Source organism: Mus pahari, chromosome 12, assembly GCF_900095145.1.
Source record: "Mus pahari chromosome 12, PAHARI_EIJ_v1.1, whole genome shotgun sequence".
In the NCBI taxonomy this organism is placed as follows: domain Eukaryota; kingdom Metazoa; phylum Chordata; class Mammalia; order Rodentia; family Muridae; genus Mus; species Mus pahari.
The window spans coordinates 76,299,988-76,324,655 of record NC_034601.1 but is presented as its reverse complement, the minus strand read 5'-3'; the positions used below and the strand labels follow the sequence as shown (position 1 = coordinate 76,324,655).

Here is a 24,668-nt window from a genome sequence, read left to right as displayed (position 1 = left end):
GTATATCCTAGAACATTCCATGAGAAGAAACAAACCACTTGTTGAGCTTTCCGGACATCAATATTTTGAAATTTAAAAAAAAAAAAAAAAAAAAAAGATTAAAAAATAATAATAGAAATAAGTAAATGAGTAAATAAAATAATTTCTAAAAAAAGAAAAAGAAAAAGAAAAAAGTAAGCTAAATGTATAATGGCCTCTTAGTGCTAGATTTTCCACCGTGTGATTTATTTTCCAAGCAAGTACATCCATGTAATTTACACGTATGTGCATTAGAACTTCAGCCCACAGAACTTTCTTTCAAAGAACAGTGCTGTAGTGTGAAAACTCTGCAGTCAGGGCCCCAGGTGGCTGACATCCCAGGGGGATTAAGACCCCCCTAAAGTGGTTGGAAATAAGATCAGGACCTTGGCCCAAGTTCCATAAATAAACACGGAAAGGGAAGCTTTTTAATCCTTTTGCCAAGGCCAGGGAGCCTGGCTGTGTTTTCATCTTGATTTCTGGCTAATGCCGGTTGATAGAACGGAGCTGTTTGATGTAGGAGTTTGAAAGCCACAAGGAAACGCCTCTTCAAGGGAAAGGCACTTCTGAAACTTCAGTCTAGACCAGACGATGGTATTTCAGGAAAATGTCACTTGCAATAAGGAGTCACAAGTGATGTACCGCCTTCTGTGAGTTTTCTCTAGGGACAGTTGCCTACCATAAGTGGACGGAACACACCCCCCATTTGAAACTCTGTGGCCAGGAAACTTCTACACAAAAATAAACCTCGATCTAGACATGAGTCTGAACTTACAGACTCTGGATGCCGAGTTTGTGGGGGGAGCTCAGTGCTATGTGATGTCTAGAGATGTTTTCCCCCAGCTTGAGAAACAGTCCTACAATAATCATTCCCTCTCAGCCCCTGAGGTAACCTGCTCACTCCACTTCATTTGGGCACGGAAAAGAAGATTCGTGGGGCAGAGCCCAACTCAAATTCAGATTGCTTAACTTCTCTTAACTGTGAAGTAGGGTGTTGGAGCCTCGTGGGGGTTCCTATGGCAACCAAACAGCCTCCTCTTGGACTGGTTACTTTTCTCATTGCAGAGACAACATCTGACAAGAAACCATTTGAAGGAGGAAGGGATCGGGTTTGGCTTGCAGTTTAAGGGGAGACAGCCCATCGGGAAGGGGAAGGCGTGCCTGGAGGTGGGAGGCACTGTTCACATTGCATCCAGAGTCAGGAAGCAGAGAGGGAGAGGCACCTGTTCACATTGCATCCAGAGTCAGGAAGCAGAGAGGGAACGGGAAGGAAGCCTGGGCTGTAAGTTCCCAAGGCCCACCCTCAGGGACTGACTTCCTCCTTCTGTGAGGCTTCACCTCCAAAAAGAGTCAGCAAACTTCCCGGGCAGCACCAGCAGCAATGAGCTAAGTGTTCAGATCCACGAGGCTGTGCAGGATCATCCACGTTCATATGGCAGTTCCCACCGTATTTCATGAGATGGACATTTAAGAAGTGAAAGTGATTGTTCTTGGGGGTAACAAACCACTGTTGGGAATGGAAAAATCCAAACAAAACTGATGGATGACAGCTTCAGGCTGTCACACCACCCTAATGAAACTCTTGAGCTACACCTTTAACCTCTTTTATCATAGTTTATTCTTTGTGTGTGTGTGTGGGGGGGGGTATGTGGTTGGGAGAGATGGGGAGGGGAGTAATAGTAATCATTGAAGTTATCTCTTTCTAAATATGAAATTTTTCATGGGCTGATGAGAGGATTACATTAGGAACTGGGGTCCTCAGGTTTCAGTTATTGTATCAGTTCTGCTACTCAGTATGTACTTATCTATATATTATTTATTTTGAGGCATAATCTCACTCCATACATAGTGCTGGCTTGGAACTCACTACATATCCAGGCTGGCATCGAACTTATGGCCCTCCAGTTTCAGCCTCCCAAGTGCTAATATTGCAAGCGTGGGCTAGCATGTCTTGCTTGTTGATTTTAAACCTTCTGAGAATGGATGTTTGTGCATTCTGTTCTCAGTGGGGGTTGCTATGGATACCAAGTGAGCCAGAGAGTAGTTATAAAGGCCACAGATGTGGACAGTGTCGAGAGCGTAGTGCGTCTTTTTTTTTTTCCACCCCAAGGTATGTGTAACCCAGGAGATCCTCAAACTTCCTATATACCCTAGGTAAGCCCTATACTTGAAATCCTCCTGTCTCAGCCTCCCAAGTGCTGGAATTATAAGCATGCTTTAGGACACATGTAGGACAATTCTGTACTTCCAACAAGATCCCCAATGGACACCTATGGCCCGAGCTTGAGTTTACAAGACATAATTTAAATGACAGCTCCAGAGACTGTCACCCAACCTGGAATCTTGTGGATAAGGAATACAGGCTTAAGGAGTTTCAGAGCCCATGGGGACATTAATAAGAGCATCACATTAATAGACTGAGCCAGGAGTTAGACATGCACAAGCTCTGGTTGGAAATTAAATCTGATCTCATAGTTCTAGTATGGGCAAAATGCCTAGAATGGATGATGGCTGATTTCTAGTCAAGCCCTTTGATGGGGAAAAATTACAGGCCTCCTTCCAGTGCACCTGGAGCCAGGGGACAGTGTAGGGCAGCAGCAGGCAGATATAGAAGTATCTGTTTAAAACATTAAAGTTGGTTTCAGGAGAATCCCCTGTTAAACAAAATTTAAAAGAAATTCCCATTTTGGCAGAGGTCAGAGATCTGTAATTTTTCACAAGGAGACAAAGAATCAAAATTAAGACAGTTATAATGTCAATAAAGATTCAGTCCTAGAAGAAAAACTGAGCAAGCCTAACAACCCGCTAGCTCACTGGTTGCTAAACTAGGCCTTTAGTGGCCTTGTTTGGCAAGGTTAAGATTGACTCAATGACTATAAATTTTATTTTTTAGAAACCTGAAATGTAGCCCTTAAGATTTTGAAGCTTATTTGGCCCATGTGTCATTTAATAGTTATAAGGCGACTCTAGGATGGAATATGTAGGATTCGTGTCCTCCCTTCTCGGGCAGACCTTTATTCATGAGACCCTTTTGCTAAAAACTAATGACCATGGACATCTTTTGTGTCCACCAAACCAAAACTAAAAGTTTGAAATCATTTGAAGATGAAAGCACTGTGACTCTCTCTTGATGGTGCTTTCTTTGAAGTATCTTGAATGTTTTCCACAATAGCTAGCCCCCTCCCCCACCCCACCTTCCTGTTTACTCTGATTTGCCCACATAAAATAAATCATCAAAGTATCACTGAAAGAGGAAGGTGATGGGGTTCACTCTGTGTGTGTGTGTGTGTGTGTGTGTGTGTGTGTGTGTGTGTTGGAATTCACCCATTATGTAAACCATAAGTGAAATATTACCATCACTGTGCATAATTAAATATTCCTGATTTAACCTTCAAAAACTCAAGTGCCCGGATATTCCAGAAGATTCTTCACTGCAGAAGTACCTGATGTAATGCTAGATGGTAACAAGTTGCTGTCCTGAGGGGGAAAAGGGAGTCTTGGGAAAATGAATGTTGACTCTTAGCTTAATATAGCAATTGGTAAGTTTGGATATTTAAAGGCTTCGATGATCCTTAATATAGGTCATCAAATTGGGATAAAATATTAAGTTAATTCAAATAAAAGTATTACCCATCCGAGCCACCACCAACACAGTAGAAGATGGTTTCTGGTGGCTTTGCCTCACCAAGGGATCAAAGCTCAGTGACACAGTCCCTCTGGTCCCTGCCCTGTCGGATAGAGGCACAATTGCCCAGCACCAGTCCATTTGCCAGTGGTAAAATCCTGAGCCCTTAATCACAAAGTAGCTGGCTGTCTTGAACATTTTATGATCACAAAGTAGAGTCCTACCGTGGTAATGGTAATCCTGTCGAATTTATCCAGCTCTCTGCCCTCAAGAGCAGACTGAGTTCCTTGTACCAAATGACATCGCCACAAGTGGTTATTTTTAAATTTCCTACATTAAATTAAGATAATAATATGGATCCCTGCTACTTGTGCTAAGAGATTTTCCTCTCAACTGAAAATGTCGCTTTTCTTGAACATTTCAACTTTTCACATAAATTTCCTAATAGGTTTTTGTTGTTGTTGTTTTGAGGGGATTTAGATGATTTTTTTTTTAAATGTGTATAAATGCTTTGCCTGCATCTATGTATTGGCACTACATATGTGTCTGCTATATGCATCAGAAGGTATCAGATGCCCTGGAACTAGAGTTGTAGATGATTGTGAGCTACCACATAGGGGCTGGGAACTGGATCCAGGTCCTGTGCAGAGCAACCAGTGCTCTTAACTATTGAGTTGTCACCACAGCTCCATCCCCATTGTGTGACTCTGTGTGCTATTCACAGCAGTGGGCTATGTGTCTTGTGTCTATTTGGAGGAAATATCTTGCCAACAACCTTAAGGATAAATGAGAAAAGGGTGTCACAGTTATCTTTGCCTGAACTTTCTGAGACCCTGTATGCAAATGTATTCAAATATAAGATCATCCTATGGTGAGACAGACATGTGGTCTTTTCTCTCTCTCTCTCTCTCTCTCTCTCTCTCTCTCTCTCTCTCTCTCTCTCCCCACCTGCTCTAGTCTGAGAAATCCCTTTTGGGGTGGGAGTGGGGAGTGGTGGGAGGCAATGCCCACTTTGTATGGCTAATGTGGTTACAGGTCAACCTCTCCATATGCAAGACCTATGTTTGACCTGTTCTGCAAATAAGCACTCTCAGGATGATAACCCACACTGTCAACACCACAGCTTAAGACGAATGCTGGAGACAGGAAGGAGTTGTAACCCACAAGGCTGAAGGTATACAGGGAGCTAGGAACACTAAAGGGCCCTAGCATCTTGGATTAATTCACTACACAATGGAGACTATTGAAATGGTAAGGAGTCTTGCCTAGTATCTGGGAAGGATCTAGGGAAGGCAGTCAAATGCAGATTGGTAAAGAGAGCAGCAATCCCTCAGTTCTTATTGCCTAACAATATCTGAGCTCAATGTGGTGGTGCATTCCTGTAATCTTAGAATTGGGTGGTGGGGGATTATGGGTTCAAGGTTATCCTCAACTACACATAGAGTTTGAGGCTAGCCTGGATTCCATGAGATATAAACACTTGTCTTCAAGTAAAACAATAACAACAAAAACCAACAACCAGTAATTTATCAAATTTATATAAATTTATAACTAGGCAATTTATAAAAAAATTGAAATTTGTTTCTCACAGTCCTTACTACAAGTTTAAGAAGATACTGGAAGCTTCAGTGTCTTAGAGAACTCAACTTTCCTCATTCAGAGTGGGGACTTGTTGTTGTGCCCTCCAGAGCGAACAAGCCCTACTCCATCCATAGCAAAGAGAGCCTTCACTTAATCCCATCCCAAACCCCACACAACCCTGTGTATTGTTACTTCACTGGGAAATAAATTTCAATACATGAATTTTGAGGGACATTTATATGGTAGCAGGCAGTAAGTCCGCAGCTACGCTTTATCAAGGCAAAATTGAGGGAGGTCACAGAACAGGGGAGGATTCAGAAGTGGACATTCAGATGTTGTCAGTATTGTTAAGTATGTATCATGGCTAGTTCTGAGGCTGAGAATGTATCAACACTAACTGCCATGGGAAGGGAAGAGAACCAAGTCTGTAGTCCAAGAGGAAGGCTCCTTCCACGTTCTCAGAAGATGTAGAATGAGAAAAAGAGTCAGTCGTGAAGAAATGCCATTTCAATGCTGTCCACACAAAGGAGATCTTTATACTTTCAAGCATGGATGACATTTTCAAAGGGGAAAGTTGTAGAAAGAAATGTAAGAAGAAAATGTTAAGGACACAGAGCTTGCTTACTTTTCTTTCCTTCCTTCCTTCCTCCTTCCTTCCTTCCTTCCGTCCATCCTTTCTTTCTCTCTTCCTAAGGAGGGGCTGACATTTTCAGACATTATGGGGAAACAGCAAGACAATGAAAAAGTTTCAGAGTCCGGGAAGAGCGTGGTAATAAAAGCCATAGAGACCTCAAGTAGCCAAGAGCTCCCTCCTGGTTCCTGCCTCTCAAGGTAGACGTGTAGGCATCAATAATTATTCCAGACTATCTTGACTTCAGGGTATTAAGTGCTAGCCAGTCAAAGCATAAGATTTATATAAAAGAAATGCCCACTTAATTTATTAAACCAGACTTTGGCCAAGTTACTGGCCATTACCTGTGACTTGGTAAGACATGAGAAAGTCTAGCAGAAGTCTAATGAGGGCCTTTTATCTGTGTGGGAAAGGTCATTGCAAGCATCAAATATTGAATTTTAGATCAGTGCCACACTGAGTAGGTATATATTATAACTAAAATTAGACTTCAAAAGGACTAATTTGCTAGGGGTTTTATCATTTAAAATAATCTCTTGTAATAAAACTGACTCTACAGGAAGATATTAATCGCATACTTTAATGCTGTCCCTTCAAATTGTTTTAATGGGTACACATTTGAGCGGAATATTAATTTTTCCAGTAAATTGACTTTTTTGTCAACTTAAAAGAGGATTTAAAGGATGATAGTAAAATGTTACAAGTCAAGTATAAATCCAGGTTTAATTTTCTTTATTTTCTAAAGCATTGATATTAACTAGTGATTAGCTTGAAATATAATTCAGTAAACGGACACAGGCGTGACTTGGTAATGACACACTTAATTAATCAAGTATTAATATCATATGAACAATGGGCCTCTGATTTTTAAAAAAACTATAGTTAAAATGTCAGGGGAACTTTTTGTAAGATAATAGGAGATTCACAAAGCAAAGATCACGTAACTGAATGGAGCAGGATGCCCGTTTGTAATACTTTCTCACCCACCCACATCTTCCCAGAGCTGGGGTTAGGCAGACGCTATATCTTGGTTCACTTCCATGCCTGCTGTTAACACTCCACCCTGGTCCCACATCACAGCATCACAGCATCACATGTAGAGTCCTTCATGATCACTGGGTACGTGGAGAGTCTGTGGAAAGGAAAAGGCAGTTCATCCTCCAGGTCTTCACCTCCAGAGGAGAGAATCAGCAGCAAGATCAACCAGTCTCTGCAGGCTCAAAGCAGCCCATCTGGACAATCGCTAAGCTCTGGCTTTCCTTAAGGGGCTTCGTTTTTTACATGTTAGGCAGTGCCAAGTGACACCTGGTCACACACAGCACATAGTCAGCAGGAATGGCTGCTGTAAACATACACTAACTGAGGACACAATGGCTTTTCTTTAGATGAGCTGCTTCAGAAAGAGCAGAACTACTCCGATGATGTCTTGGCCAACATGATCAGCGAACCCAGAATCAGCTATGGAAATGATGCTCTCATGCCTTCACTGACTGAAACCAAGACCACCGTGGAGCTCCTCCCCGTGAATGGGGAATTCAGCCTGGATGATCTCCAGCCATGGCATCCTTTTGGGGTGGACTCTGTGCCAGCTAATACAGAAAATGAAGGTAAGAGTCACTAGCTGGAGCCAAAAGCCTTCTGGGGTGTGTGTGTGTGTATGTGTATATGTGTGTCCTATTTTATAGGTCCCAATGGTAACAGTTGCCTAGAATACTTTGAGAAAAGGACCTGGTGTTTGGTAGATATCTGTGTCATCCTGAGATACCACTCCTATAGATTAGAGGACTCACAATATATGCTCTGATTACCCTGTGTGCCGTCTTCATTTCTACATTTTTTTTAAAAAATGAACTAGTAATTTTTATTTCCCCTTTCTCTTTGCAAATTTACATGCATATTTACATATAGAGAGGCACATACCTACCAGCTGCCCAAGATCGGCATGTACAATATAGGGAAACACCATCTCAAAATAAAAGTGCACAAGGAAACACAGAGCAGGTCATAGATGACTGTGGAGGTGGCAGAGAGACATGCAGACAGGGACAGAGAACTAGAGGCACAGCTTTGGATTCCCAGAAACCCACCTGCCTCCTCCTGTGGGCCAGAATCTAAGACACCGGGAAATAACTATTTTAAAATACTCTCACTGGGAGTTATTTTATCTCTTCCTTGAAACCATAATTTGATTTGCACTTCTCAGCTTTTGGCCCAGAATGTCCACCTTTAATGAAAAGGGTGACCAAATTAAAGGCAGAATTTGACACCCCGCCCCCAGAGAGAAGCTTTGTACAGTGAAGTAGACAGACGCTAAAATAATCCTCCTCAGCTGCCAATTCTTACATGAGAGAGTGCAGCGAACACAAGAGAATGAGAAGAATGAATGAAGCAAGCTTACTTCAGAACTAAAGCTAAATGATTTCTCGATCAACAAATGTCATTCTTCCAGGGGGACTGTCTTAGTCAGGTTTGTATTCCTGCACGAAAGACCATGACCAAAAAACAAGTTGGGGAGGAAAGGGTTTATTCATCTTACACTTCCACACTGCTATTCATCACCAAAGGAAGTCAGGACAGGAACTCAACACAGGACAGGAACTTGGAGGCAGGAGCTGATGCAGAGGCCATGGAGGGTGCTGCTTACTGGCTTGCTTCCCTGGCTTGCTCAGCTTGCTTTCTTATAGACCCCAGGACTACCAGCCCAGGGATGGTACCACCCACAACGGGCCCTCCCACCCTTGATCACTAATTGAGAAAATGCCTTACAGCTGGATCTCATGGAGGCATTTCCTCAAGGGAGGCTGCTTTCTCTGTGATAACTCCAGCTTGTGTCAAGTTGACACACAAAGCCAGCCAGTACAGGGACTTAGAAGTACCTGTTTAGGAAACGACATCTGTTAGCTTATATTGCCATTTTTCCATGTTCAGTGCAAATTGCCTTGATTTCTTGAAACTATGAATGCTTTCCAAGAAGGCAACAGCATCTGCCTGGGATTTTCCTCACAGTGTAAAAGCACTGAGCAAACAGGGTGATTGTTATGTTTGGTTGGGTTTTGGTTTGTTTGTTTGATTTTTGGTTTGGGGTGTTTGTTTGTTTGTTTGTTTGTTTTTGAGACAGGATCTCTCTATGTAGGTCTGGCTATCCTGGAACTCACTTGTAGTCCAGGCTGGCCTCAAACTCACAGAGTTATGCCTGCCTCTGCTGGGATTAAAAGTGTGTGCCACTATGCCCGGTGAGTGAGCAGTTTTTGAAGATAGGCTTCGGAAATCTTTGTATAGACTCTTTTCACAGCATAACAACCCAATTTGTTTCTTTACTCTGAAAAAAGCAAAGGCAACTTACAGGTATAATTGCATTAGATACTAGCAGTTACAACATCTACATTATTTATGGGATATAAATAATTGACTTTCCCACTTGTTAAAAGTATCCTAACAAAACCAAACCAAAAAGAGTAGGTCATTTGATTTTTCTATGCCTCGTGGTATTATATAGGTACATTTGGGGCTCTAATGTCATTGTTACCCCATTCATAATCTGTAATGAGATGAGTATGTAAAAAAAAAAATATATATATATATATGGCCTCATTTTCTAAGCTCAGTGCACATGAGATTGGCTCTTGGTAGTAAAAGCACATACTGTGACACGCACATGTGACACACCACAGACATGGTCACTGCTACTCTTGAAAATTGCCAGGATGTCCAGGCAGAGCCTTGATTTAAGGGAGTCTGGAAGTATGCTCAGTATTCAGTGCGATATTGCCTAGGTTTCATCCAAAAGCAGGCATTCTGGTTAAAGCGTGCTACTGGGTCTGGGAGATCACTTAGTAAACTGTTTTGGCCTGGCAAGTATGAAGACCTGTGTTCAATCCCCACCACCTATGTAAAAAGCTAGGCATGGTGGCTCTGGAAAGGTAAAAGAGATAGACCCCTCGGGCTCATTTCCCAGCCAGCCTAGCTACAGGTAAGTTCTTTACCTGTACGAGACCTTGTCTTAAAGTTCAAGGTGATGGTACACATAACGTGTGTACACACACACACAGAGACACACACACACACACACAAATCTGCTAATGCTTGTATCTAGTCGATACAAAGGCTTATGCAGAACATGTGGACCATCTATCTATTCAGTCTGCAACAACGCCAGCTTAGCTTTATGTCCCAGGGACACGAATCTTGGTGATCTCCAAGTCTTGAAGTATGGGTCACCTTTAGTAGTCCCAATACCCCATTAGAACAGGTATTTTGAAAAGCCTTTTCAACAGTTAATACATTTGTTGTCGTTGTTTATTTGAGTTAGATCGTCTGAGGGATGAACCTAGGATTTGTGCTTGCTAAGCATGGCCTCTACTATGCAAATAGCAACAATGTTGCAAACAGCTCATAGAAATAATACTGTCCTCCCTGTATTTACTCAGTAACACACACACACTAAAAACTGCAGGCGTTGGTTGGTTCAGTAGGCAAGAACAATGAATTGTTCTGCAAACATGAAGTCCTGACTTTTTTTTAAAAAAAAAAAAGGACTTACATTTAAAAAAATGGAGATATATATATATATATTCCAGTATTGGAGGCAAACATAGGTAGATTCCCCTCTCCCCACCCCCCAAAAAAAAATCCAATATGGCAGCATATATCATATGTGTCACTCCTGTACTGGAAGCAGACAGGCAGATCCTGAGTGCTCATGGCCCAGCCAGTCTATACAAAACTGAAAGCCCCAGGCTCAGTGAGAGACCCTGACTCAAGGCAGCAAGGTAGAGTGTTAGAGCAAGATATGCTAAGGCCTGCTCTGCCGTGTGCATGGACCAACACAAGTGCACACACGGACACACCTGTGTGTACAGCACCACTCGTGACATGCACACGCAACACTGTGGAGCCATACTGAATTCATAAATAGAACGGAAGTGGGTTCTGGATTCACATTACCATTAACCCCTTACATCCAGTGGGAAGTTAGAGAACCGAGTAGGGTGTGGGTTGCTGCAATGACCCTGTGTACTATGGCATTCAGTGACCTGGATCCTCACCCCCACTAAATGGCAGTCATGCCTCTCTTTGCTTAGTCTAGGGACTAGACTAAGAGTAGCCAGGGCTCCTAATGATCAGGTCTGACATTCCATTACAGCTCTGCTGTGTGACTGCTCACATGACTGAGCCTCCCCAGCCACTGTCCAGCCTGAGATAATTTGTATCTTCATTCCTTGCTTAAAGGCAGTTTGAGAACATTTTCGTGGATAACATGGAGAGCTCTTTTCAATGGAAACACCTTTTCAATGGAACTGGGTCTTGTTAGAGAGGCGTGGACATTCTCTGTCCAGATGTCTCACCATGCGCCTAAATAGTACGCCCTTCAAATTAATAAGTAATAAAGGCATATGATACTGGGCTCCTGCTATCCATTCCCCATGCTCCCTGTTCTCCCCGACACACACCCTGAGCTACTAAAAATACCTAGAGCTCTCAAAGGATTTCCTTTCATCGTCCATGAAGCCCTTACCAGCAGAGTTTCAAATGCTTACCAGAAAGGGCTTGTTTTCCTCAACAAAAAGAGTCAAGACCAGTAGATGCCTGGTCATTTAGTTCTTTTACATTGAGAAAAAGAAAAGAGTTAGGAGTGTGATTGACTCTGATGAGACAGTATTTTCAGGACACATCAGGGCAGTTATTACACAAATGGATTCAGACGTTGAGACCGAAGGTGAGACCTGCACAGGATCTGCATGGAGTGAAGAGGTGATCAGAAGTGCCAGCCCTACCTCAGAGCTTTGGCGATTGATGGCTGCTGAGAGCCAGGGAATCAGCTCTCTCCAAAGATGCGGCTGTGGTTCAGTAGATGGCTCTCCACCAGTATGCACGCTGGCGGTGCTGAGTGGACTCTATGGCTGAAGGAAAAGGCACAGGAAGTTGGGAGGGGAGAGTGGAAGGGGGTAGAGGAGGAATTGGGATTGAGGGAGTGGAGTGGGGACTTTGGTCGAAGCACAGCACGTGCATGTCCCAAATTCTCAGATCATTAAAAAGGCAATATAGGTAAGACAAGAAACAGAATTTTCATACCGTAAACAATATTATAAAACAAAGTTTTCCAGCCAGGGAAATTTGTCAGAATTGTGTTCTTACCCCAGTAGAATGAGTAGCACTTAGAATAATGTCTTTCTATACACTAGTAATTTTCATCATTATCATAATAATTGTGTGGATGATGAGGCTACTAGCTGTACACCTTGCCTGTGAGCCACAGATACAGGTGCTACCCTGAGCCAAATGTACATTTTCTGAGGCGTGACTGTCACAGCGAGTGGAGCTTCGTATGGCCACACCAGCAACCGCTGCACCAGTTAGCCCCTCGTCATCAAGACATTTAAAAAATGTCTTACAGGGGTCATAAAAATCACGGTTCATATTTGCAGTGAGAAATGAGATATAGAGAAACTGTCCATGTCATTGTTGAAATATGCAAGGCATTCAATAAATGTAATCAGACAGCGTGAGAAGCTTCTCTGTAATCAATCATATCACGTGAGAAGTTAATCCCAGCACTTGGGAGGCAGAGGCAGGCGGATTTCTGAGTTCGAGGCCAGCCTGGTCTACAGCGTGAGTTCCAGGACAGTCAGGACTACACAGAGAAACCCTGTCTCGAAAAACAAAACAAAACAAACAAACAAACAAACAAAGACCAGGTGCTGTTGCCTTCCTTTTCCCATAATAGGAAAGAGCCCCGGGTGGCTGTTCGGCCACAGTCACACACGTTCAAAGCCAGTTCTCCACTTCTTTCTAGACCACATTGCCAGTTTCCACCAGGAGCAAAGTCAGGACCACTTCAGCCTCCTGACACGCCCAGTTCTCTCAATGCTCTCAGAAGCACAATTTACTCATACGATGAAGACAGCCCTCTGTCTTTCTGTTCCCTGCCGCCATTCTTGCCAACAGTGCCATTCGGAATGGATTTGGGGTTGTAGTCACCACCAACCACTTGCCCTGTGAGCCTCTGTAAGCTAAATGCTTGAAACTGCTGGTCCCCAAGGCTCCCATCAAACTCCCCGCTGGTTTCCCTCCACCACTAAGCTCAGATTTCTTTCTCTCTTTTTCACTCGCCCGACCTGACCCAGGGGACTTCCTCCTCTCCTCCCTTGCCTTCATCTGCCCTTCAGCCACTTGTTAATCCTCAAAGCTTGATTGCCCTCTCTCCCTTCCTTATTTCTTCAAAGTCCAGTATCAGCTCAGGGAAGTTGTTTTCTGCCAAGGAACAGAACACCACCTCGGGAATGCCAGGTGGTGCCGAGCCACGGAGGGGGATTACTGCACTTAGACCTTGTTTTCTTTGGATACGTTCCGGGATGCTTACAAAAGGATGGTTGTGACTGTCAGCAGATATGACAGGAAATGGACTCATTTCACACAATTCAGCTGAATGTCATCTGTAGAGAGGAAGCCAGCCATTTAAACGGAGAACCAGGGGAAGCCCTTGGGTTACTTGTTCTTCCCTAAACTCAGAAGGAATTTGCTTCACTAAATGGCAAAAGCTTTGCTCTTCCGATAAACTCATATTTGCATTTCCCCTGGCAATTGAATAATCCCTTAGTAGTTAATTAACTGTAAAAGAAGATAAGATTGGGTAGCTGGAGGAGGAGGTATCTTTTAGGTATACTGCTGGGCTGGGTGTAATCTATTTTATTTCTAATCAAAAGCCAAGAAACCATCTCTAACCTAGCCCAGAGGAAAGTCTACCTTCCCCAACCTCCGTCTTTGATCCTATTGCACATCCTGGTGAGTGCTTTATGAGCACACTAAGGAGACACGTTGGCGCATCAGGGACGTGCTAAGCCTTTGGGAGTAGTACCCCTCCCCATCCTTGATGCCCAGGATTAGCTCACAAAGGTTCTTTTTTTTCCAGCTGCTCCTTTTTTCATGACTTGTTTATTGCAAATGCTTTCCCTTGCTCTGTGTTCAGAAGCCACGACTTAACCATCTTGATTTGTCTCATTTGCTCTCTGTCTCTTGCTTCCTGCGCCAGTCGAGCCTGTTGACGCCCGCCCCGCTGCTGACCGAGGACTGACCACTCGACCAGGTATCTGACTTGCCCCATTTCGCCTCTCCTCTCAGCACTGTGCGCTTCAGTGAACATGCCTCTCTGGGTTGCGCGTGTTACAGGATAGAATTTAAAATGACTGCAGGCACCAAACGTTATTTCGGACACTTTGCTTCTCCTTATGCTTCATTTCCCAAGTTCCTACGAGATCTAGTATTTGTTTGTTTGTTTGTTTGTTTGTTTGCTTGTTTGTTTGATTCTGGGCTTTCTTTTTGAAACTCAAAGAGCGTCTTTTCAAATGTGGGGTTCTTTTTCTTGATTTCTTTCTTTTTGATAAATAGAGAGTGTGATATAGACCCTGTCCTCAAACACAGTGGAGGCCCAGGGAGGTGTAGATTTAGATGGGAAATTGGTTCTTGCTGCAGGCATCTCCTTCCTTTCTTGTTTACAAGTATTCATGGGGGGGGGGGCGGGGGAGGTCCTGGAGTGGCCTCAGACTTTTGTTGGTTACTAAAATAGACACAATTTCCTTAAAATATCATTATTGGTATTTCTCCAGCTCCAGAAATACTTTGTGTCCTTTGTGGATGGAATATACTTACTCTCAGCCAGTGGCTGAAGAAACAGAACAGATGTATATGCATAATTTTGCATAGAAGCCCTTTTGTTTTTCTGTCTTACAAATTTCTTCACTATCAAAATAGATATTTCTTTTTATACAGTTTCCCAAGATTAAAAAGAAATGGGTTTGACCCCCTAGTCTATGTTTAGCCCCCAGCTAAACTTAAAATCTTAAGAGACATAGAACCTGCTTGTGTCTGCTCCTCACACAGCCTCACCCCACTGATCGTAGCCAACAAAGTGAATCAGAGAGGAAAGTCAGTGACTTGAAAGATCTGTGTATTGTGGAGAGATTTTCTTCCAAATAGCACATACCTTCCCACATTTAATTTCTGTACGCCCAGATCCCATGAGATACTCAAGAGCAATGTTAACATTCCTTGGGGATGTCAATAAAAGGAGGTAGTTTTGCTTCCTGGTTCAGAAGTATCCTCAGTAAGACCAGATATGGTCCCACCCCTCTTCTTGACATTCAGATCTCTAGCCTTGGCTGCTGCCAGCTGTGGTCCTAGGTAAAGACTTTGAGAGTCCATCCTGCTGGCATCATACTGATTCCATGATGTGGTTCAACACCTGAGCAGAAATTGCAGAGTGATACATCAGAAGACAGCTGATCTCACTGATCCGATGAACGCCTTGTCCGAAGTGCTTTTAAAGGAACCTTGAATTATATAAGTTGTACACTCTTTGGGCTCTCTCATGTCCTCTTTAATGACAGTGTCACTAAGTAAATGTACAGGGAGCCAGCAGTTGACCTTCCCATGCTGTTCTGCCAGCCAGTGAAGCCCAAGGCATGGCCAGTACAGTCAGTTCTCACCGCAACTCAAGCTGGTCTTCTAGACTTTTTAAAATGGCACACTACTCATTTTATTTTTAAAAGATGACCTATTTTTTATCTATAAACATAAAATGTAATATTGAGGCATACATCCAGCTGATTTTATTACATTCCTCTATTATATAAGGGTGTACTTGTTCCTGTTCAAATAATCCAGCACTAACACAGGCAACCAGCCCATCTTCTCACACTGTTTGTGTTAACATGTAAAAGGCATTTTCATTCACTGGCAAGCAAAAGTCATCTGTTTTGAGAAAAGAAACTAATGGCATTCTACAGAGCAGGGAAAGCCTACAACAACAGTATTATCCTATGAGACATCAATGTTGTAAATTTTGTGAAGATTCAAAAAGAATAAATGATAAAGTTCCTGCTCCCGGGAGCCTGAGATATAATAAAAAAAACAACTCACTTTGAATTTATAGAAAGATGGGAGGACAGGAATATATGAGGACACACAAAGATGTTTGGTGACAAAGTGTGTTAGCCAGGGAATTCTCTGGAAAGGAGCTTTGCACAGAGAGAGGGGAGTGTGAGATTTAAGGCCCACGGGAGGGCGAGGAGGAAATCGGTTAGATTAGAAACTGTCCTGGGCTTGTCCTTGTAAGACCTGTATCCATGTCCACATCCTTCAGAAGATAGCCACCGAAGAGGAAGATGGTATATACTGGGCATGTCGAAGCCAGCTAAGCTGCAATTGTGAGCATGGAACTTGCTTGCAGTGTCTGACTAGTTGTGTAGGCTCTACACAACTGTACTTCTGTGTTGGCAATGAGTCTGCCATGTATTCAGATTGGCACCTTCCTATGTTGTGCACCTGTTCCAATAACTCTATAGCCACATGTTAGGAACCCCCACTCTGGACTCTGCCAAATTGCATCTGTAGACTTTTCCAAACTTAGATAGCCTTCCCAGGATTGCCCTCCGCCACTGCTCTTTAATTATCTTTCTTGTCACTCAGAAACAAAGAAAGCAAGAGAATGAGTTTTGGCTTACGCCCTACTCCCCGTTTTTAACATCATCATGTGAAGAGGATGATTCACTCCCTCTCTTATCTGAAAATCCAGCATGTTGTAACTTTTAGAGGACAGTGTCACCCACAGCGATAATGATGCCGATTTCTGGGCACAGTGACAATCCCAGCTACTAATTCTCCCTGGAATGTTTCCAAGCAAAAACTGGACCCTTGCAGACAATAAGAAAACACATCAGCAATCTCTCCATTTGGTGTGTTAAGCTACCCCTCCATCATTCCCTGTCCCATCCTTCCCCAGGCCTAACAATCTAGTTTCATGACCCCGAGAGATATTTTCCCATTGATTTATTTCATTGTTCTATTGTTTTGTTAATCTTTCTGTAATAATATTGCTTAGTGTGTAGAACATCTTCTAAATGCTATTACGTGCTGAACAGCAATGAAAGAGGGGCTCCTTCTGCTGAGTCTTACACTACTGAACTGTGAACATTGCCAGTCATGCTAGCATGTGACGTGAATTTGATTTTTTTTTTTTTTTTTTTTTTTTTTTGCCTTTCTCTGTTATCTGATACACTATCAGCATCCTCTCCACAATACCGTGAGCTTATACGGTTTTGAGGGTGGGGACTTAATAATTGACATATTCATGGCAATGCTGTGCTCTCTGCCCACCCCACCCCCAGATATAAAAGGGAAGACTACTTAAGAGTTTTCTTTAAAATCTCAGAAGTAACTTTTAACTGCTCTGGGACTACTCACATGTGGCGAGGAAAGGATGCATCAGAAAGAAATCACTGTTGCTATAACAAGGAAGTAGGTCAGGTTTTACAAAGGTTTGGAGGAAGATGAAAATAAGCAACCAGGGTGGTTTAAAGAGCATTCATGTCATCACCACATTTAAAAAAAAAAAAAAAAAAATAGTGTCAGGAAGTACAGAGAACAGAGTGAGTTATAATGAAAAAAAAAAAAAGGTGATTTTTTTTTTTTTTAAATACGTAAAAATAGAAGGTTGCAGTTCTTCAAGTAGCATTCAAGGACAAGTGCTGTCGAATGAAAACAAGCAGAGTTAATGAGATGGAACAGAAAGGGGACTTCTAGCTCTCATTGTGTCTTTCCTGCCCAAATTAATAAAAATGATCGACCGATGAAAGGAAATTAAAGTTCAGAGAGAGCACCACAAGAAAAGAAAGCGCTAAACCTTTGTATTCATCACCTATCACTGTGTAACAAGTAGCCCCAGAACTTAGCAGCTTCATAGAGCAAGCATTTAGCTCCTTACAGCAGTTTTCAGCCAGCATTTTAGCATATGGCAGAGCTGGCTGGTTCTGGCTCAGGCTCTTTCAGGAAATCACAATGAAGACACTGCCAAAGCTGTGGTCTCTTGAAGGTCTAGCTAGAGCTGACAGAGATCAAGCACTCTCATGGCTGCTGTCAGGAGCCTTCAGTACCTCCCCATGGCCTCTGGCTTCCCTTACCCCAAAAAGTACAATAGAGGGAATAAGAGAGAAACTTTAGTGCCTTTTATAAGGCATCAGTTCTGCCATGTTCTACTTACTTAGATATCATAAGATACCATATCAGAAGACAGGAAAAAAAAAAATCCTGGTTTTTTGAAATCATTATTAATAATAAACGTGTGTTGGTTACTCACATATCTAGACAAGTACAGTTCCCTACAACCCAGGCCAAGAAAACATGAGGAGGAACCTGAACAACAGTGGCTAGTCGTTGTGAGAGTTAGAACTGAAGGGTGGGAAGGCCTAGCTAGAAGGAAATGGGGAAGTGCGATCCAGAGGCAGAAGCCAGGGAGAGCCGCATCGCGCTGTGAGCAGGTTGGCATTCGTCATGAGTCCGGTTTAGGGTGAGCTGACTGAGGGAAGCATGGTGGGCAGTTAGACAAGAGGTGGTGATGAGTCACACCCAGCATGGACTGCCCAGGTCTGTCAAACTATCCTCCCCCTCAGCAGAAGTCATGCTGACTGGCTGACCGGCTTTTTCAGAGCTTGTGACCTTGTGCTCTTCAGGGTCAGCAGGGGGCTGACAAGTTTTCCAATACTTGATGGACAAGATTGGAAGAGCCATTAGACCCAGAACAGGAAATGAGTTCCCACGGGAGTTGCAGGAATTCACAACTCGTAGCCGGAGAAAGGAATCCTCACTACCTTCCATTTAATGTCTGACACCCTTGCTCAAACCTACCTCGTGTCATGGATAAAGGCCTGGCTCGCTCACTCTAAATAGAACCAGGCTCCACGGTGTAGGTTCCAGGGAGACCGTGTTGCATTCATCTGTAGGAAACAAAATCATTCTCTCTCGTATGCAAAACTGAAAGCTGGCATCTGCATACTGATCTCTACCTTTGAATTCACACACGTTCTAAGAACCTGCCTCCATTGGAAACAACATGGAGGAGGTGGTTCTAAAAGCCCTTCCTTCATAGCCTCAGATTCTACTTCAGGAGGATTACTTCAGAAAATACTACAACTGATGCAAACTGACATCCCTTCTGTCTGTCTTCACGTCCATCTCTAAAACACATTTACCTTCTAGTTTTGAGCCTCAGATGAATATTTGAATCATGAAACGGCTGTAAGAATTGGTCCAAGAACCATGCAGCCACGTATAGAGAAAGAAGAATTAGGTAATGAATTCTATCAGTCCCAGAAACGCTCTCTGCTTATTGTGTGCTCCTTTAGAGTCAGGGGATGAAGCGATTCCACGGGGGGCGTGTTCAGCTAGAGAGCTGGGATGCTGAGCTAAACAAAGTATGTGACTGACAGTGCTGCCGCCGTGCAGAGAAACATGAACATAATTTACTTGCAATTAGAACCAAGTTCCAAAGTAATGGATGTGTTCTCCCAGGTCGTTAAAGTTCATTTCCAAAGCCGTGAATTTAGTTTTTCTTTAAGCAGTGCCAGCCCATAAAAAATGCACACATAATAAACAACAAGCCACTAAAACCACGTCAACATTTCTTAGGTACAATTTAACCTGGCATCTTAACCAGCATTGATTTTTTTTTTCCCCCTTTCCCTCCCTCCCCTTTTAATTACGGCATGTATTTGGCCACAGCGGTATTACATTCAGCTTTCTTCAGTCTTTTTGCTTGCTAGGTGGTGGTTAATGGTTTAAATCTAGGATGTCATTTTTCTTGAGAAAAAAAAAAAAATCCCTAAATCCGTTTTTCCTAAAAGTTCTGGCCAAGAGAGAACTTGTAGGCAGCTTTTGCCTCCTCGTGGTTGGAGGTTGCACTAATGGGTGGCCCTGCATGCTTTGTGTTTGATGCAGGTTCTGGGCTGACAAACATCAAGACAGAAGAGATCTCGGAAGTGAAGATGGATGCGGAGTTCGGACATGATTCAGGATTTGAAGTCCGCCATCAAAAACTGGTACGCAAAAATAATCTACCTCTCCCTGTGATTGTATCTAGCCAGATGACATACACGGCACCTCGTGGCTCATCCTGTGTCAAAACTGAGAAGGACTACTGGGAATAAAACCAAGACACCTGCCTAGATCTTCACAGAGATGGGAAGGAGAGGAAGTGGGGCTCTGTTCATAGTTCTTTCCGACCAGAAGCCGCTAAGCCCAGGCGGAACATACAAGTGTAATTCATTTCAGTGTTGCAGTTACATGGGCTGACACCCATGAACTATGCTTCTTAGGAAATTGGGTTTTTCCGATTGAGCACATCTAATCTAAATATCCAAACTGTAAAGCTCCAGAACTCACTGCCTAGCCCTTCGGCAGGATACCACAAACAAGAAACTCAACTCCGTGAGGCTCTGGAAGGCGTTGTATAAAACTCTCTTTAAGCTAGGTATATACTGTATGTAGGAAATGTAAGTGAATTTAGTTTAGAGGTTGGTTCCAGTTTCCAAGATGATCTCATCATGTAAATACAAAAAAATTAGAAATCAAGATTTTCGAAACCCTTTTGGTCATGACTGTTCTCGGCCCACTATAGTTTTAGTTGAAGAATCAGACTTAAATAAGCATGTGGGGAGTTCTTGGTGGTAGGGATGTTCTCTTGCAGTGATTGGTTAAGTTCTCATCTACAAATGGGTTATTTCAGTCCATCCCGACCCCTCCTCCTTCCTACTGCTTCCCCACCTCCGGTATTTCTTTGGCTTAGGAGGGAAAGTTAGCAGAGACCCTTTAAGGTGAGTGGAGCCCAGAGGTGACTTTGTCACCTCAGCTTCTCAGTCAGAAATCTTGGGCAAGGCAGATAGCAGTTTCTCTAAAGACAATGGCGGCTTTCTTCCTCACGTCAGAATGAGCAGAGAAGCAAGGGTCTTCCTTTTAGGTAGGTGGAGATTATTATTATCATTCTCTACCAAAACCTCAGAAATTCAAATAAGCCAAATCCCAGATTGTTCGAGTTCCTTCCATGTTACCAGTTATCACAGTAAAGGACTTGAGTGGGAATTTAAAAACTGGTAAGAAATACCTGTATAGTGGCGCTTGATAAGAACTCCAGCACTGTGGTTGGGTGGAGTGTGGGAGACCGCAGTCCAAGTATCTTCCCTGTGTTGGTAAATAAAATATGTTGGTCGTAGTATGAATCTCCAAAAGAAAAGGCCTTTACTGCTTGGCTTCTCAATTCTGGATTATTGTAACAAATCTAAAGCTGTCTTGGGATTCAATTTTGCATTAATTTTTTTCCTTTTTTATTCAGAAAAAGGCACCCAGTCTTCTGAAATGTAGTTTTCATTGGCAAGTTTATTGTTGTTTTGTTATTGTGAAACCAGAGGCGCTCCTGAGCAGGCGGAAGCTGCAGGGTTTCAAAACAAATCTGGGGTAACTGCTGAAGGTCTGGCTGGAGTTTGGGGTGTAGATCGGAACATGAGTACCCAGAATCCCATTTTCCTGAGCTGGTGTCATAGATGCCCTTCTCAGTAATTACATGAACTTCTGTAATGCGACAGTGACTAATGACAACCGCAGCAATTAGGGGTATCAGCTCCCTCTACTGTGCTAGCTGATAAGATAATGTACTATAATTAGTGCAATGAATATTACAGAATTACAGTATTTCCTTAAAGACGGAGGGATATGCCCAGACTCACATTTATTGCCGATCGCTTCACTGTAGTATCATTAGTTAATTAATGATATCCTTTAATAAATATGTTGAGCTAGCATATTTGGTTGGCAAGGGGATTAATTACGAGCCATTTCTAATTTTGCTGCAGATGCACCATGAGTAACATCCGCTTAGAAAATTTTTATCTGCTCTAGTTTACCTCGCCTTTGCAGACTGCAGCAGGGCTGGATTTAGCAGTGGAAATCGGTCATTCACCTATCTTGAAGCCGCCTGGAAAGAATTATTTAGGGAGCTGTTGGCACTAACTTACATAACAATATGGTTAGGCACAGCTGCCCCTCCCTCCCTTGTTTAATCCACCATAAGATCATCTCTTATATAACAAGATGATTAAAGTGCAGTCTGTATGTGCTATTCCACCTAAGTAGATAAAGCTGGAAAACACTGCCTTGCTTTTGGAAAGAGCATGGAGATGTATGTATACACTGCAGAGACTTTCTCACAGTGAATACATTTCTAGTTTGTGACGTTCTCAGGATTCTTTTTTATGTTCAATATAAACAACCAGAGTAAAGCAATATTGCCAATTTTGGTTCTAAGGGCAACCGGATAAAGTATGACTTGTTTGTCACACAAAGATTCTCTTTGCCTACTGATGCTTCCCTTGGGAAACATGGCGCTTTTAAAGGAGGGTACGCATTCTGCGGTTAATTGAATCTATGTTCTATGTACTATGTACTATGTACTATGAAGAAGGTAACTTGACTGTCCTTTTCTCTCTGATTAACTCCTGTGTTTCAGAATGTTTTTTGACCCATACAGAACATGTCCCCTCAAAGAACCAGAAGCATGCAGGTTTGAAACCTAGCTAAGGGCAGAGTCACCCGCTGTGGCAGGAATGGCGTGACCTGTTTCCAGAACAATGGTGGGGACCTCTATGGTTTTCACCAAATGCAGGGTTTCAGATCCCTGCAGACATCTGCCTCCTGATGCACCAGAGCGATTGACTTCAGAACCCGGGAGGTCACCTGTTGCTCATTGTTCTGGACACTAGGATGCTCATTCCTAGGGACCCACCAACTCTCCCTCACTGAGCTATGGCGGAGGGGCCCCTGAAACTTTTTCTACATCCATTGTCCCGTGCCCTTACAGACCTTTTCCTTGGCTTCCTTTCCAAGGTGTTCTTTGCGGAAGATGTGGGGTCGAACAAAGGCGCCATCATCGGACTCATGGTGGGCGGTGTTGTCATAGCAACCGTGATTGTCATCACCCTGGTGATGCTGAAGAAGAAACAGTACACATCCATTCATCATGGCGTGGTGGAGGTAGGTAAACTTGCAAGTGGGAGGCAAGCCAGGAAGTACAGGCATTGGCCAGGGGCCACCTAGGAAAAAAGCAGCATCCCTCTGTGGTACTCAGGGCACAGCTGATTTCTCCTGTTTTGCATTCACCCCTGGGTACCATGAATTTAATGTGCTCTCATTAACATTATGCATTGTTACTTTAGCTTATGACTTCTACTGAAGTTAACCAAAGTAGGACTAATTATAGTGCTCAGCCTTTAAAATACATTTATGGTTTCTCTTAAATAACAAAAATGTTATCAGAAGTCAAAAACGAAACCTAGACCTTCATTCCTGGTTTGTATATTTTTTTGTTGTTGTTTTGTTTTGGCCTCCGATTAGAACCAGGTGATGATAAATAATATTTTCAGTAATGATTCTTTTTTTTATTATTTTCTTTGTTTACATTTCAAATGTTATCCCCTTTCCTGGTTTCCCCTCCAAAAACCCCCATCCCCTCCTCCCTCCCCCTGCTCACCAACCTATCCATTCCCACTTCCTGGCCCTGGCATTCCTATACTAGGGCATAGAGCCTTCACAGGACCAAGGGCCTCTCTTCCCACTGATGACCAACTAGGCCATCCTCAGCTACATATGCAGCTGGAGGCATAGGTCCCTCCGTGTGTTTTCTTGGATTGGTGGTTTAGTCCCAGGGAGTTCTGGGGTTACTGGTTGGTTCATATTGATGTTCCTCAGTAATGTCTCCTAACATTAATGTCCTGAAGGAAATGGCTCAGCATAGCATGCGTGGTTCCCATGGAGGAGCTGTTCAAACTGTTGCCCTGAATTTCCATCTGAGCAGAGATCTTCGTTTCCCAGTGTTAGTGGAGGAAGCACAGGGGTGTGGAAAGAGTGTGCACACGAGTTCCCCACAGTGCATATGTGTTGGACTTCTTTCTGCCCACAGAACCGCCAAGCAGGGACGCTTACCACAAAAGTCAATGCTACATCATCAAAATAATACAGGACGCGAATGTAACTCCTTCCCCCTCTTGACGCTGGGAAGAGCGAAAGGAGGTCGATTCACAAACATTTAAATACACTTGTGGTGATGGGAAAGTTTTAAAGCATCCCTCGTGTGAATAACTTTCAGATAGATAATAGTGTAAACATTCTAGAAAGCAAAGAACTCCGGGGCCATGCAGATCTCATTTTGTAGGTGAGAAAAGTCCAACAAATAAAAAGAATCACACAGTGCCAAACTTAACACAGTCCGGGTTTCCCCCATACTACCCCTTGATTTCCATCAGAGACCAGTTTTATGTAAGCATCTCACTAAACCCAAAGAATGTGCTCTAAGCCATCCTTAATCATACAAAGGCAGGGACAGTTTAATAAACTCAAATAGAGAAAGCCAGTAGGTCTCACATTCATTGGTCCTTAGATTCTCGACACTTTATTCATGAGAATGCTCATGGGAATTATTGTGGGATTTATTTCCCTGTCCCAGTTGATGTGGATATACTAAAGACAGGTGTGTTGGGTGAGACCCAGGAAACTGAGGTGGCAAGAGAAGAAAGAGCTGAAAATTTTCACACACTGGAGTATAAAGATGTTTTTTGTTTTGTTTTGTTTTTCTCAAAGCAATAACTCTGGGGCTGGAGAGATACTCAGTCAAGTGTTTGCCAGACAAATGTAAGGACCTGCGTTTGGGTCTGTAGCCCCCTCACGAAACACCAGGCACAGCATGCCTGAGATGCCAGTACTGGAGAGAGACACAGGAATCCAAGGGTTTGCAGGAATCAGCAAGCTCCAGGTTCAGGGAGAGACCCTGTCTCAAGAAATAAGGTGGAGAGCTTTGAGGAAATGCCTACCTACATCAACCTCTGGCCTGCACATGCACATGTCCACATGCAAGAGCATGTGTGTGTACATGCATGCACACACACACATGCACAGACACCAAATTTGGGGTTTTGTTCTTTCTATAATGGTACCTAAGTT

At 43.1% G+C, this 24,668-nt stretch overlaps 1 protein-coding gene across 6 annotated transcripts in view; it reads left to right on the top strand.

Annotated features, from left to right (window-relative positions):
• The window catches only part of App (amyloid beta precursor protein), a 221,021-nt gene that overhangs the window by 190,497 nt on the left and 5,856 nt on the right, over positions 1–24,668 (top strand). For 3 of the 6 annotated variants that reach the window (XM_021209340.2, XM_021209336.2, XM_021209333.2), the window contains 4 exons: positions 7,241–7,462; positions 13,885–13,938; positions 19,623–19,723; positions 22,560–22,706. In XM_021209340.2, the coding sequence (XP_021064999.1) occupies positions 7,241–7,462; positions 13,885–13,938; positions 19,623–19,723; positions 22,560–22,706 (524 nt within the window). The remainder of the gene's footprint in view (positions 1–7,240; positions 7,463–13,884; positions 13,939–19,622; positions 19,724–22,559; positions 22,707–24,668) is intronic. The other 3 variants (XM_021209338.2, XM_021209334.2, XM_021209341.2) reach the window with 1 other exon arrangement.